General features: G+C 41.8%; 1 protein-coding gene across 1 annotated transcript in view; it reads right to left on the minus strand.

Annotated features, from left to right (window-relative positions):
* Nucleotides 1-2,033: 2,033 nt before the first annotated feature.
* The window catches only part of kiaa1549lb (KIAA1549-like b), a gene marked incomplete at both ends in the record, with an annotated part of 84,629 nt that continues 69,806 nt past the window's right edge, over nt 2,034-16,856 (minus strand). Inside the window, 6 exons of the mRNA XM_084055119.1 lie at nt 2,034-2,303; nt 3,372-3,523; nt 3,642-3,790; nt 4,225-4,322; nt 4,415-4,789; nt 14,421-14,553. Of these exons, the coding sequence (XP_083911245.1) occupies nt 2,034-2,303; nt 3,372-3,523; nt 3,642-3,790; nt 4,225-4,322; nt 4,415-4,789; nt 14,421-14,553 (1,177 nt within the window). The remainder of the gene's footprint in view (nt 2,304-3,371; nt 3,524-3,641; nt 3,791-4,224; nt 4,323-4,414; nt 4,790-14,420; nt 14,554-16,856) is intronic.

Genomic DNA, 16,856 nt, shown 5'->3' on the forward strand with positions numbered 1-16,856 from the left:
TACAATAAATAATAAAAGAGTATAGCCGCAAACTCGTAGCTGCCGACGCAAGTTTTGGCCCTGAAGAAGGCAGCTTAGTCTGTCCGAAACATTGGTATTTTTCTGTCTCTATGTCCACAATAAAACTTGCATTGGCGGCTACGAGTGTGCGGCTATACTCTTTTATTATTTAGTGTTTAATCCGTTGGCTGGCACCTCACAAAGACGGTATGCTGTACACCTTTGGTAACCGAGCTTATCCATACAGACCCTTTAAATGAACCACAGAGTGAACAGTGTCTGAGTCTAACTCTCAAAGTAACTGCTGGCACTGCCGTCTGCAAAGACAGTAACTTTGTGCCAAAGGCTTTAAGGTTGTGTGTGCATCTTCAAATCACAGGGCTCACAGTACATTTGCGACTCCGATACGTTCCTCTATCTGCAACTATAAATAGCAACGTTATTTTCTCTTGGATTTATGAGACCTGAAAATGGTTCTGTAGCTATAAAAGCACCAGTGTGTTAAAAAAGAAGAAAGAAAGCATGAGAAATTCCCGATTAGTGTCATTTGTGAAAGTTCAAATAGATTTTTTTTATGCCTCTGACAGGTTTATGTTTATGCTATTAGAGTAAACAATAATGATACAGTATAATAACCAATTATTGGGCTTCAAACAATGTCAATATTTTGTATCAATTCAGTAATTTTTTTGGGGCACAATGTAAATTATGATAGGATTAATGCTTTCATTAAAAAGAATGTACTTTCTTTACAAATATAGAATCAACAATTTTCATCACCTTTTCACTTTATAACATGGCATATTAAACGTGACATGTCATATCATACCAGTCATTCCATACCGTGTTGGGTTTACGTGAAAATGCAGATGCAATTTTTTTATGTCTGCTACTGCAGCCTGATCGCCAGAGAATTAGTATACATTGCACGGATTTGTGCACATCATTCCGTGCATAGTCGCCTAGAAACCCCCAAATTCCGTGCATATGTACGGGGAGTCCCACGGTGGGCGTAACCAGTCGCAACCCGGAAAAACCAGGAAGTAGAGCAGTCCCCACAACAAAATTTACGATTCTGTGCCTATCGGTACGTAACTCAAACGCCGCTGAGTAGGCTCAAGGGAATGTCGCAATGTTCAGGACGGCAACTCGCTCGCTTTAGCTCGCTCGGTGGTCCTTCACACGGCGACAATTCCCTTGAGACTGCGCGGCTCCGAAATGGTTTAGTCACAATGGGGGAGATGCGAGGCGGCTATGCACGGAATTTGTGGTTTTCCAGTAGTCTATGCATGGATTTTGAGAAACGTTGAAAAACGTTCAATGAGAACGTTTCCTCTGGCGATCGGGTTGGCTACTGGGCAGGAACTAGCATTACTGTTAAAGTAAGTTCAGAAAATTAAGAGCTATGAAAATCTGGAATAAATTATTACTTATTTTTTTCTTTTTACACTCGATCGATAATGATGAATTTTGATAATTGACTTGGCAGTCTGATACCTAAAGGCTCAGTGAACCAATATTAGTGTCGCCCTTTGTGTTGTAAATCATAAGGCCAATAGAAGACCTAAAATACATGATGTCCTTATATGTACATGCTTATATACATTGTGTTCTATGCTTAACCTTCTGTTCTGAATATTTTGGTCCTCTCAGTACAAACAGAACAGTGCTTCTTTCATTCTTTCCTCAATTTGTACAGATCCACAAAAATGAAATACATTTTTTCCATGATAACATTTCCCATTGAGTGTCTTATTGAAATATGATTCATATAGTTTCTTGAGACATCATTGTCAGTAGATTTTGCTTGTTTCAGAAAACCATCACTGCTCGTTACCTTTAAATTGTGAGTTAAAACACACCTGACAAGTGTGTGAGAAGGAGAGAAAAAAATCAGTGGGTTAAGAAGATCAATCAGTCTTATAGTACAAACCTCAAAAAGCAGTTTGTCTGATGTAGTTCCAGCCTTGTGTGCCTCTTGATGAAGAGTGCAGCAAATGACAAACCACCCCCTTGGACACTAGGGGGCAGAATCACACTTGGAATTCAAACATATCATTCTGCTTCTTTGCCAGCTTGGCCACCTCTTGGCGAATAGCCTGGACCAGAGCAGAGGTGGAGAGGCTGCTGAGGGGCACGCTGACCATGTCCTTCCCAGCTTGGGGCAGGTTTTGCTGGGACGTTGTGGTGGGGTTGGCGGGGAGAGGGTCGGGGGGCAGGTTGTACTGCAGGGGTAGCTGGGGTGTGCTACCCTGAGGGTAGCGAGGATGAGGGAAAGCCTCCACATACCCTGGCAGAGGCACCTGAAAAACAAGGTAGGTGGTGTATCAAGAAAACACTGCCAACCGATATGCTAGCTGTGAATTAGATCAAGTAAGAAATTAGCTTTAGTTTTTTTTTCTTTCATTTTGCTGAGTGAACATTGTCTCTCTTACACCAGTGTTTGATAAATAATTAAATGGGTGATAAGGGAAACCATATCGAGCATACTTAAATGAATCAAATGAAATCACTACAAAGGAACCAAAATAACGGGGAAAGTAATGAATGTGAGAACCTAAGATTTTTGAAAATGTTTTTTCAATTCAAACATAGCGTTTGAACTCCAATAATGGACTACATTTGAATATGGAGATAAAACATTAACGGCTATGATTTACACCACGTCAAAAAAAATTAATCTAATAAATACATGAAAGGAAAATAGTTGTTCATTTAGGAAATGTGCTCAACTACCCCGGTATTTTGCTGTGTCCACTCAACGCCAGCCATAAATTCACTTCAGCAAATGGTTTCTAAATGACACTGGTTCTGCAAAAAGACACTGCGTGAAGGCATCTGGTTGGAACAGGCAGACAGACAGGGATAAAGAGAACATTCCATACAGACAAGGAGAGTCCAATGCAGGCCAGGGGAGAGTCGGGGTTGGGATAGGGAGCACGGGGAGGATCACACAGGTTAGAACAGATCAGACAGAAAGAATGGAACCCATCTTGCTTTCATGAAAAAGAGAGAGTGTGAAAGAGGGTATAATAAACACCCAATCCTGCTCCAGGGAAGATATGAGCGCAAAGCATTTCTTCTCTCAATTATCTGTACCATAATGCCAGTGGCAAAAAGTTGCTTTACTCCTAAAAGGGAGGTTTCATTTTCAACAAAGTGCCAAATATACCTTTCATATAATGAGAATATTTCCTTGACCATGCTACTGTATCATACTGTAGTTTACTTTCCACAATTTATAAATGAGATTACGTTAACTCTTCATTATGGGTTTATGACAAATCCCCCATCTAGCCTCTGGAGTAGCATTGGGCATTTCTTGGGTCTTGGGTATGGGGCAGGCATGCCAGGGCCCAGGGGTCTCTTACAGAGTCTGCCCACTGTGGTGGCACATCCTCAGGTTCAGGAGGATAGGACATCCAGGAGGGGCTGCGGTAGGAGGTGGGCGGCGTGGAGACAAAATAGTCGGAGTATCCAGGCCTGGTGGCTGGGATGGCGTACACGGCTGTTATTGGGTTTCCTGTTGGGGAGAAGAGGTGGACAGAGAACTTGCTCATGAATGAATCTCAGGGGAGAAATTAAACGTACTGAGTATGTTTTATTGCTCATGCAGCATGTTGCACACACGCATGCCTCACCTGAGTAGTTGGACACGGGCTGCTCTGCAGTGATAGAGGGAAGTGCTGCTCTGGAGGTTGGAGCATATGGGTTGCCGTCATGTTGAGACTGCAAGTCAGTGACAGATGTCTCAGTGCTCCTACCTTTGGGCCCCATGTCAGACGATGAGCTGAGATGGAAAGAGATTGGAGATGCACTCACATGAACTTATGGGCCAATGCAATGCTTTGTCTATACCACTAGAGGGAGGAAGCACTCCACCTGGATGAGTGTGCGAACCTTATTGATATTCTTGGCATCTACCAATGCACAAGTTCAACATTCAAATTTATACATCTAAAATCACCCTTGCCACAGCACATTATGTTGTGAATATCTGCTCCCTTAATGTGAATTTGTATTTGAATATATAAAAAATTGCTGATGGAAAGCTGCTACAGTACTAGCTGTGTGTGTGTGTGTGTGTGTGTGTGTGTGTGTGTGTGTGTGTGTGTGTGTGTGTGTGTGTGTGTGTGTGTGTGTGTGTGTGTGTGTGTGTGTGTGTGTGTGTGTGTAGACCTGTGTGTGTGTGGACCTGTGTTTCTGTGTGTTGTTACACCATACCGTCTTAAGGAGGTTCCTGGAGGGGGTCCGGTGCGTGGTGGTAAAGGTGGTGGAGGAGAGCCCATAGCCATGTCAGGGAGCTGAGTGAAGCGAAAGGCCTCCAACAGAAAGTAAGGAAATCATTCAACGTTACAGGCTAGTCTCGCACAAACAAACTGTTATGCAAGTCAAACAATATTCATCCACTTACTGGTTTGGGCAGGCTGTACTGGTACATATCTGCTCCATAGGACGGCACCCACTGCAAGCCTAACCTGCTGCCACGGTTCATCGTGCCAGGGGCGCTGGTCACCGCGTCTGTGTAGGGCAGCGGTGGCGGCCCGGGGCTGTAGTGGCCGTGGTGGGGGTTGTGATGAGAGTGTCGACCAGATGTGGAGTGGCCCCCTGAAGCCAGACTGAAGGCTTCTTCCAGAAGCAGGTGCATCTGCTGCCGCACCTCGTCAATGGACGGCTGAGAGCTGAGAGTGGAGGTCTCCGAATGCCCTTTTACCCCCCGGCCATACATGTATCCCCGTGGCCCCATTAGACGGTCAACGTTCGTCTCCTCAATCAACTCGGGTTCCGTCTACACACACACACACACACACACACAGTACACACACAGTATACACACACACACACACACACACACACACAGTACACGCACATACACAGTACACGCACACGCACACACACACACACACACACACACACACAGTACACAAACACACAGGCACAAACACGAAAAAAAAGAGAGCAACCACTATGAGTAACTAGAAAAAAACGTGCAATCACTTTACTGGGAAAAGGAGATCAGGATAATACAGCTATATTTCTGCTGGAGAAACCAGGATATTTAATAGGCTCTCATGTGTATGCATCTGTTTGGAAAACACCACATGTCACAAAGTAATTCCTTCAAAATAACTCTCTCCCACCAGTCCTTATTTCACACATACCCACAGGTACCGTACAACCAAAAATATATTGTCCTTGTAGGCTCAGAGGGTCAAATGCTTGTTGGAGTAAAGCATTAAACCATCTCCTACTGTAATCACCTTTCTCCCACTGTGTTAAATAAGTAATGCTGAAATAAAGCGTTCACACCAAGGTTGGCATATTCTGTGAAACAGAGTGGTGCACTGGTCCTGCGTGTATAACAGTTCAATATTATAAATATAACTAAAGGATTCAAGCAGACATTGAGCTCTCACTTTGGAAAAGGAGGAATTCATAAGAAAAAGCTGAAGCTTTGAGTTCATTAAGTTACAAACTAAGCTGTGGCAGCAGGGGGGGGGATTTGACAGGCAAAAGCCACTTTCGTAGTGAGACCAAATGCATGTTTTAAAAGATGTGAATATTATGAAATGGGTAATTTAGATGGTCTCCCTTAAGATGCAATGTTCGGGCGAGCAAGTCCGCATTCGGTGGACAACACATTGATTGATTGATTGATAACATACACAAGTATGTTTTACTCAAGAATGAAACGAAAACAGCATACTGTAAGTGCAGTTCACTATTACTATAGTTTAATTTAATCCATTATTTAGATAAAAACTGGATTATTACTTTGCCCGGGAGGTGCAGGGGTAAAGTACCTGCCCCCCACCGTGGAAACTGGGGTTTGATTCCTCTGTGGTGCTTCCAGATTGGCTGGGCGCTCAAACAAACACAATTGTTCATGTTCGGCAGTGGGAAGTCAGCATGGGGGGGCAGGGTAATCTCTGTCGCTGCACTATAGAGACTCTTTCTAGTACAGCAGACTGAAGAGCAGTGGTTCATTCATAATTTATTGTAAGGTATTTGATATATAATGCATTTCAAGAATGCAGCTATCCCTACTCTCCTCTTTGATTCCTCGGGGACAGTGCTGTTGCTGTGTGCACAACAAATGCAATCAGAATATTAATGAGGTGCACCGTAAAATAATCAAGTGGTCCTTTCCTAAACCATTCATTTATATCAGTGGTTTTCAACCCTTTTCATATCAAGGTCCATTAGTTATTCGGCATTTGAGCCACGGACCAACATTTTATGAGATTTAGCCTCTCAGACCCAAAATGTAGAACATTTTGTAATTGTTGGATAAGCTTTCCATGCTGTATTGATGTGGTACCATAGGAGAGATGACAGGCAAACGTTGATCAAAATAACAATTCTTTACAGTTTTTCCACAATTGTTAACACACGTTTCTCAAAACAATAACGGCTTTCTCAAAACTGCACACACAAAACTGCAAACCTCACACACAAAATGCTAAACCCTACACTCCCTTTGCAAGATGACTCTTTGCCATCAAATCTTTTAACTGTTCACAAAATGGAACTCGTGTTTTCATTTGGTACACACAGCCATATTTTCAAATGACACACACATACCATTCATTGAGTACACACAACTAAGCATGTGCTGCACACTACCAAACATTTACAGCACACTGCAGGGCAAAATTGAAAACACAATCATAGAAATGGAAGACACCATATGAATGACATTGAAAATTTCTTTTGTAAAATGACTCAGTGTAGGCCTACTTTTTTCATAGTGAAACATAAAACAAAACACAAATATGCAGCCAAAAAAGTTTTATTTCTCTACATGATTTAGGCATCATGCCTCCGGTTCATGTCAGGCCAGAGGGCCTCATCCACATCATAGGCAATGTTCTCCCTGTCGAAGCAGCGTTGGAAGAAACGCCTCGAGTGGCGCATGAAGCCCTGACAGACCTCAACAGTGACTAGGGCTGCAATCGATTTTCACGATTTTTGTATAATGACATTTTTCGCTTTTGAATTGGAAAAAAAACATATTTTACTAATCGAGAATCGTTTGTTTTGAAAAAATCGGAAAAGAATCGGAATCGTGACCCCAACAATCGGAATCGAATCGTGAAATAGCAGAAGATTCACACCCTAACAGTGACGTCGCCACAAGCCTCCTCCATGGCCTGGAGCAGTGGGACCCGGCTCTGTGGGTTCCATTCATTTACCTTCCACCTCCAAGCTCAAAAGAACTCCTCAATGGGATTCAGGAAAGGAGAATAAGATCGAAGGTACAGAACAAAAAAATGTGGGTGGTCCTGGAACCACTCACGCACTGGAGCCCGGTGGTGCAAATTGCTCACCAGACCTGAATGTTTAGAGATTTGACTATTTGTGTGTTGTAGGTTGATGCTTTGAGATTTTACGTGAGAAGAGTGTGCAACAACTGAACATGTGTGTAGTGTTTGGACAACAAGGTGATAATGTAATTGACATCAGAGTGTAAAGAAGGAAAGTCAGAGTCTAATGCATATAAGGGAGTGTGAAGTAGTGCCAAATTGGGTGGAGCGATTAGTACATGAAGTTAAGGTTGTGAAAATTGTGCCGAATTTTCACTTTTTGTGTGTTAACAATTGTGAAAAACTGTAATTAAGTAATGCCGATGTTTAACAATAATTTAACTCTTGAGAGTGTAAAATGAAACCAACATTTGGTTTCTTTTTACACTTACACTTACACTTACATTTTACACTTTCAAGAGTTAAAGATCTAATAAGGGCCCATTTGGTTACGAACACTACATCATTTCGCTGAGGACCACCTGGAACCCCCTCAAGGACCACTGGTAGTCACCGGACCACTGGTTGAGAACCATGCTGATCTATACATTCCAGGAAGGTCTGTATGTATGATTCTCTTTCACATGATCTCAAAAGAGCCGTTTATCCGGTCAACGTCACACTTGGTTGTGTATTTCTGGGGACCCAAGGAATAGTGAAAATAATGATATGGAACTCGGGTGTGATTTTAACAAGTGTTCCCAGGTTTTAATTGAGAGCAAGTTCACCTGGCAAACTGGGTGATGGCTCAGGAGATAGAATGACCATCTGGGAGCAGTGTTGATTTTGACAGCAAATTTTGATTTAGTTTTAGTCCTAATCTTTTGAATAAATTTCCATCTTGTTTTAGTCATCTCAAATGTTTTAGCTTTTGTCTAGTTTTAGTCAGCTTACAATGCGTCACAACGCGTCGCAGCGTTGTGAGCTTGTAGATCTGCTATTTTCAGAGCGCAATACCCGAGTGCAAACAAACATAACATGACTTGTCCTTTAGTTCTACTGGATCTCACTAGTCCCTCACTAACATTTTTGTCTAGTTTTTATTTGCTGACGAAATTGTCAATATATTTAGTCTTAGTTTTAGTCATCATAGCTTAGTTTTTATTTAGTTTTCGTCAGTGAAAAAAGGTAGTCGACAAACAATTTTCGTCATAGTTTTAGTCGACGAAATCAACACTTTCTGGGAGCCACAAGGTTCAATCCCTGGCTTATCCTTGCTTTGTGTCTGAGTGTCCTTGAGTAAGACACTGTCCACAGGGGCGCTGGAAGTAATTTATTCCCAGCGGGGCTGGCCTGGGCACGTGATTTTTTTCCCTTTTTTCCCCCCGCCTTTTTTTCACCTTTTTCACCTTTTTTTCACCTTTTTTAGCAAATATTTCATTCCCCAATACATCTAAAATATATAATCTATTATTTTTTTTATTTTTTTGCTTCCCACCACCAGGGGGGCTGCAGCCCCCATAGCCCCCCCCCTTCCCGCGCCACACTGAACCCCTAACTGCTCCTGCTGCACTGGTTGGTGCCTTGTATGGTTGCCTCCACCGTCGGTGTGCGTGAATGTGTGTCTGTGAATGGGTGAATGTAACACGTATTGTGAAGTGCTTTGGATAAAGGCCCTTGATGACTTGATGGGATGCCACAAATCCATCACAGGTTGCAGTCGCTGAGGGCTAAGAAATTTAAGTTTGGTAATGAGTCAGTAAGTCACTGTCCTTACAACAGGGTTGTTGACAAGGTGCTGACCGAGCAGGGAGGTTCATTGCCACAGTGTGGTGCTGTAACTTGTCAACCGGCTGAGCTACAGTGATTGGTGCTTTCACAAGGTAACAGTAGAATCAGTAGCCGAGTCAGAGGGGAAGTTTAATACAGTCAGCAAGTTTTGTTTTATCTGCATTCCATCTCTCCTCCACCATCCCAACGCCAGATTCATTGTAGGGATAAACTATTTTTCAAAATTATGAACAAACAATTAAGCAGTGTAGCAATTTGCGATGTGCAACTATTTCTATAACATATTATATCTCCCGTCCACTCTTCTTGCTCAACATAACAGCTTCTCTCCTCCTCTTGCTAGCAAACATCTGCTACTCTCTATATCGTCGGTGTCCAGCCGGGACCAGCTAACTCCATTTTCAGTTTTTTTTTTTTTTTTCATAAATCAATGCTATTGAACCCCCTTTACATCTGTGTAAAGTTTTTTTTTATAATAACCTATGAAAAGTATTAAAAAGCGCCTCTGACGAAAACTCCCAACTCCATTGGATCCTCAAACTGTCCGTCAAAAACAAACAACTCCCCCCTCCTCTCATGCTCTCCTGCATACTATATATGCATACTATATATACAGGGTTTTTGCCAATTGTCAAATATAAATACTACAGATTTAAAAAAACTTAATTCAAATTTTCTTTTAGACCAATTGTCAGATATAAATTTGGACAGTTTTCACTGTGTAATTTCAGCGTTAAATCAATATGCAGGATGTGACTGAATATCACTCATGTCAGACTGCATTCATGCTTTACCCTCCACCTTTAGCAGAGACTTTAAGTGAACAGTCATTTGCTCTCGGCTCTGGTCACCGTTTTGCGGGGTGTTTTCACCAACCCAGTGACTGGAAGGTTTAGGCAACACACAACACACAACCGTGTAATAATAAAATGTTGATGGATAGGTATGTTATTGTTAGTGCAGTAGGCTACAGATTTGATAGGCTACAGATTCTATTATTCATGAATGTATTTTTTATTGATATGCCATTTATTTATTGTTTGTGTGCCATGATTGCTTTTGTTAAATACATTTAGTATTGAGTATTGAGGCAGAATTGTTTGTTGTACTCAACTGTAGAAGAACAACAGTGGTAACAGTTAGATCCATGGATGTTTCCAATGCATGTTAAAATAAAAGTTGTTTAAGTACAGCATTCAGCTTGATCTATAGTATATGAGGATGGCGCACACCATAAATAGCTGATCTCCAAGCTCACAATGCGTTGTGATGTGTTGTGAGCTTTGAGATTCATTGTCAGCTGTTCTTATCAATGATGGACAAAACCTCCTAACTCCACTCAATGATGGACAAAACCTCCTAACTCCACTTGAGCTGGATTTGGGTAAAGTGGTGATAATATAATGACACATGCAAGTATCTGATAATATATAAAGTCACAATACCAAGTTTGATGAGGCAGTATTGCTTTGTTTTAAAAATATAAGGTTTTCTTCATTTTCTGAAAAATGAATATTTTGTTTTTCATTTCCTGAACAATTACCATTTTGGAGTTAGCTGGTTCCGGCCGGACAGCAGAGATATATTAATTGATGTTCTATTATTTTCCCTGATATCTCACTCAATCGGTTTCATTCTCTACTCTCCGTTACAATCCCAGGCCCCATATCTCCCCACCCTTTTACTCTGTGATAAATGAATAGGAGCTGAGGCTGCCCTACTTCCTGTGCGAATAGAGGGTAGCCACAGGAGACCAATGCACAGTGCACCTCATAAATCAGTCCCCCCTGCAACACGGACAGGCAGAGATGTGGATCCACAGTGATGTGGGATGGCCTACACAGCTAACAGTATTCCCACTGAAATCAATAGAGTTGAGGTGCTCTGAACAGCTTGAGCAGAGGCTATTGTGCCATATTTTTAGCAACAGTTGTATGGCCTCACCGCCCTTCGAGGAAAATGATGGAATAAGAGGACAACTCTAAATACTCAAAGTTATAGCCAACCAAAGACTCATTCTGGCAAATTACTAACAGTATAAAAAAATGTATGTCTTGAACTATGAGATGAACTAATGAAGGTAGATTCAAAATGAATGGACGACATAGCAAATTTGCAACTTCAGTTATGTTTTCTGAGACAAAGGCCTAGTGTTGTTTACAGGAATTAGTGCAGTGCCCATTCGGGTCATATGGCTGACATTTGGAACGTGTGCTGGTTTGAAGTGGGCCGGTTCTAGGGAAGCTCTCATCTGTTAAACTTCCAACTCAATACTGCATTTTCTTGGGTCCTCAACAGTACCTGGGAGGGAATTCATAAGAATCGTGCACTTGGTGACAAGTTTTTGATTTTTGGCATGGTGTTAGGTATGGGCATAAGGTTTTCAAAAACCATCGGAAGCAAGTTGGGATCGCCCCCTAGTGGTCTGTTTCCAATGAATCCAATATTAGATTGGTTAGTATATGGTTGAAACCCCAAATTATTTATAGAAGGTATTTTCAATGGATTCTTTTACTATCGGGTATGCTAAATAACATACAAAAAATCTAGAAAAATCAAACTTCTGGAAAGGCATCGTTTTCAAGATGGCACATATTCCCTCCCAGCTTATAGGCATTTTAAGCTCCTGGCATTTTAAGCTCCCGCCATCTTGAAAATCATGTCTTTACACGAGTTTGATTTTCCTACATTTTTAGTATTTTTTCACCAAGTGCACAATTGTTATGATTTTTTATATATTCCCTCCCCGCTTATAAGCATGTTAAGCTCCCGCCAGCCATCAAGGACGCCAACTTGAAAATTATGCGTTTCTAGAAGTTCGATTTTCCTATTTTTTTGTATGTTATTCAGCATACTCAATAGTAACAGAATCCATTGAAAAATCTCTTCCATCAATTATTTGGGGTTTCAACCATACCTATCCAATATTGGATTAATTGGAAACAGACCACTAGGGGGCGATCCCAACTTGCTTCCGATGGTTTTTGAAAACCTTATGCCCACACCATGCCAAAAATCTAAAACTTGTCACCAAGTGCACGATCTTGATGATTTTGGCCGAATTCCCTCCAAGCTACAGTGTGAAGTTGATCAGATGAACGGTTCTTAAAATATGTGAAGGAGAGACAAATACATACAGACTTTCCTGGAATGTATAGATAGATGGTTATTGAATGGACCACTTGATTATTTTTAACCACATGAACCCTAGCGTCCCTATTCTGGACATGTTATAATAGGTGAGCATTCGGCAAAAATAGGCGATTATTCAGCGAACAAAGCAGATCTACATGCTCGCAACGCAAAGAGATTCGGTGCAGATGGAAAAAAAAAAGCTATCAAGTACAGATCCCTGTGGGACCACGGTCAATGAAGTACACTACATAGGGTTTAAGTGGTTATGGAGCCCCTCATTAATATTCTGACTGCATGTGTTGTGCCCAGCAACAGCATTGTCCCTGAGGAATCGAAGAAGAGAAGAGTAAGGAAATCAGATTTCTTGAAATGCATTATATATTTCAAATACCGTATGAATCTTAATAAATAATAAATGAACCAGTTCTCTTCAGTCTGCTGTGCTAGACCTGAAATCATTATGTCGGCTGAATATGTTGGATTCTCAATTCTCAGTGATGATGACACCGCAACCCAAATAGCTCCCATTAAAAGGCAGACAGCAGCCTGTCGAGGTCAACGAAGGGCATTCACTCTTGAGTGAACTGATCCATCATACTTTTAGACAGCTCTTGATACTGTACATTCCTCATCTTGCAAGTTTGACAATGTAAATGTGACTTTATTATTGCCTCCAAGGTTTTATTATGGTCTGTTAGTTTTGTGCAGAGACCCCATGGGGGGCCACAGTCTTAACGACTAGACGGCATCATCTTTTTGTACCATCCAGCTCGGGTCAGGGTCTGTGTGATATAGGGCGGCTTCACACTGGGTCCGTTTGCATGCGAACCGTTCCCGAGTCCGGCTTCTACCAGCTGGCCTGCATTCACATTGGCCAAGATCTTTGCGCACCAGAGAACACTTGCATATATACCCCCGATCCTATAGGTGGCGGCATGCACATACAGTAGTGGTTCGCCTGTGGACACAGACGTCATCAACTATGCGACAATGTTTGTGCTGGTCGCGCATAAATATAGGGTTGGGGAGAGAGTCAACGCACTGAGCGCACAGCGCAGTGGGTGCATCCACACATCTCCGTCAAGTTGCCGTACGGACGCCGGAGGTCCCATCCACTCCCATATTAAGTTTAAAACCGGAAGTACCGTTCCGTCTTTTTTTTAACATGGGAGTGGACGGGGCTACCGTCACGTAGCGTACCGTTGCACGCTAGCGTACGGGCGTGTGTGGATGTACCCAGTGAGCGCACAGAAGTCAAGGCACAGACTGCTGTGTTGTTGACGGACAACGGATGCACGCTTATGAGAAACAACACAAATAAAACCTGGTGAAACACTTGTGTGCATTAGCGCAAGATGATGATACAGGAAACATTCAGTCTAAATGTCCAGTTTGCTAACCTTCACAACTACTACTACTTTTGTATTTGAAACTTTACATTTCTCTAAATATTATAAACTTTCACGACAGCTTAAGTACAAAAATATATCATTTATGAAAAGGCCTTGTATTGTGAATTGTACTCCCATGTACTGTTTCTCATGTCTCATGTCTAAATAAAGTACATCAATAAGCTATATATTTCTGGGATGCATAGTAGCAGAAACTCCACAAGATATCCACAAGATATACTATATATATATATATATATATTGTTGCTGTCCTTATATGGCCGTGACACGGCCTCTCTTTCTATCTCTCGCGCTCTCATTCTATTTCTGTATGTAATGTTTTATATAATTTAAAGAAATGTTTTATATATAATTATTGCAGGTTTTAGCGCATCATCCCGCGGGTTCATTTGATCATTTAATGATAAAATTAACCTGCGGGATGATGCGGTACTAAATCTTTCATCATCCCGCGGGTTCATTTTATAATTTAATGATGAAATTAACCCGCGGGATCCGGCCATGGTTGAACCCCTGTGGATTGATCTGCGACGTGTTTTTGTTGACTGTTTTTGTCGAGTTTATATACCGTCACCTATTACAAATAGCGGGCCACTTCCGTCAAACGGTACGCTTGCTTTCACATTGCAGCGTACCGTACCCAAATACGCATGATTCGGATCCGAGACTACCTCCGGAGGTGGTTTCGGGAACGGAACGGTGATCCGTTTCGGGAACGGAACGGTGATCCGTTTCGGGGAACGATACGCAACATTCACACTAGCACGACACCTGCCAAGCAGTCTGGGGTGCGCACCCGGGACCATAGTGTGAAACCGCCCATAGTGCAACTCACATCATAGCCACTGTTTCGGATCCCTCTCCTGGGTCTCTCCCTCATCACCAGCAGGTCCATTTCTGTTCCCCCAGGGCTGGGACTGTTCAGACTCTGTCTGCTACGGTAGGCTGGCTGACCTACCTGGGAGTGCCTGCCAATTAGACCACAGTGAGCCATTAGTACACATCAGACCTGAGCCAGCTGTTCATTGTAATCCTTTGAAGTACTGTGAGCATTTGCTCCAGCACGCCTGGAGTAAAAGGCATCAGGGTTAGTCCTCTTAACCGTGCCATGTGTCATCAAGTTAGGAATGATAAGTCAATTTAATTGACAATGCATATTTCAGATTCATTTCAGGCACAGAACAGAGAGGCAACATCTAACGTAATAATGCTCAAAAGGTCTGTGAGTGTTGAATTAAAGACACACTTCATATCACTATACACATCATCATTAACACATCATCCTCATTGTCCGTTTTTCTTCAGCATTCTCATTCAATGATAATTTTTGAAACAGTTTTACGTAATAAGAAACTTTTTATCTCAAAGGACCTAAAAGATTTTCTCTGGCAGAATAGTTTTACATAATATTACACATTCCAGTGCTCGCCAAGTACTGACAGACAATTAAGACTATCAAGGCCACAGCATATGAGTCAACCCAATAACAATATTCTTGAGTGGGGGCAGTGTGACACATCACAATGTAATATTGATAAAGCAACTAGCACAACAAAACATTATGTATTAAATTAGAGAGTACAAGATGCCTATCAGATGGCATGCTCTGGAAGAATCATCGCTTCAGTGAGCACAAGTATATTTGATTCATATCTCTGTGATGAAGCACCCGCTCAAACACATACACATATTAATAGCAGATGTGCGCAAATTCACAGTATATTTACAGTGGTTAAAACCCCTATCTCAGCTCAATAGAGGGTGAAACATTGAAACTGACAACAGCATCCAGCTCTGCATCTACAGAAGCCAACGCTGAAATGCTGCATTCCTCTCTGAGGACAAGCAGCGCATATCGTAAATGGTAATCTGGTATGGAATAGATTGTATGTTTGTTTGTTGTAATGTATATTGTGTGATTGACCTGAATCTGTAATAAACTAATCTGTCCATCCTCGTCTGTTCTTATAAAGCATAAGCAGTACATACAGTAACCAGCACAGCGGACAGAGCAGCTCAGAGCAAGCTGCCAATCCTCTTATCTGCGTTTGAGGATCAGAATCATATTAATCAGACACGCCTGATGGATCTCTCTTCTGGGGTGATTAGCCCTGCATAGTGACAACATTAGAGTTGACATTGTGACTGATCTAGTACATTAGACACTGACACAGGCTGAGCATATCATCCCCTTGCATGGATGAGGGGATGATATGCATACCGTATCACCTGTGGCATTTTATGAAATACACATTCTATCTTCATGTCAAATGGCATTTAGTCCTACCTCCACTTAACCACTTTAACCCCAGCGTCCCTATTCTGGGCATGTCAAAACACGCAAACATTTAGCAAAAATAACCAACTCACAACTAGCCAAGCTCACAACGCATTGCATTGAGACACATTGCAAACATAGAGATTTGCTGTAGAGGAAGAAAAATGAGGGGGCCAAGCGTAGACCTCTGGAGGAGTATATAGGCTTTAAGAGGTTAAAGGTAGGGTAAGTGATATTTTTTGTTATTATAATTTTTTGTTAAAAAGGTTAAAGTACTATATTCTGATAGTAATCATTGCTACAGAGCGTTTGTTCTGTCACAGGGGTCTCTCCAGCTCTTTAGAGTTGCCGTCTGTGTGTTGGTAAAAACATATATTATATAATATATTGAACCAATGAAAAGCATTAAAAAGCGCTTCTGACGAAACCAGCTAACTCCATTGGATCCTCAAACTTTCTGCTAAACCAGCTAACTCCACCGGAGTTAGCTGGTTTTGCTGACTCCAGGCTCCACCCCCTTTTGACATCCAACCTCATTGTGAGCTTGGAGGTCCATTCAGCTGTTCTTATCAATGATGAACAAAACCTCCTAACTCCACTTTTTTTCATTTCCTGAAAAATGAACATTTTCATAAATCAGCGCTATTGAACACCCTTTACGTCTGTGTAAAACAAAAAAGTATTAAAAAGCGCCTCTGACAAAACCTCTTAACTCCATTGGATCCTCTAACTGTCCATCAAAACCACGCAACTCCCCCCCTCTCCTCTCCTGCTGCCGTTGCACAGCGCAGAGCGCACTGCGCAGTGAGCGAACACAGGCAGAGGAGGAGCAGCACATAAACTAAACGGCAGGGTTTTTCTCCCCGTAGTCTGTTAAAACTATGCAGTGTACCTGTTTATCAAACTTAGTACTGACGCTAATGTTATGAAAACAAGTAATTCTATTTCTAAAATCTATGTAGTGTTTAATGAGGAGAACAATGTAACAAAAAA

The sequence above is a fragment of the Gymnoscopelus microlampas genome (genome assembly GCF_963454915.1).
Source record: "Gymnoscopelus microlampas genome assembly, chromosome: 1".
NCBI classification, from domain to species: domain Eukaryota; kingdom Metazoa; phylum Chordata; class Actinopteri; order Myctophiformes; family Myctophidae; genus Gymnoscopelus; species Gymnoscopelus microlampas.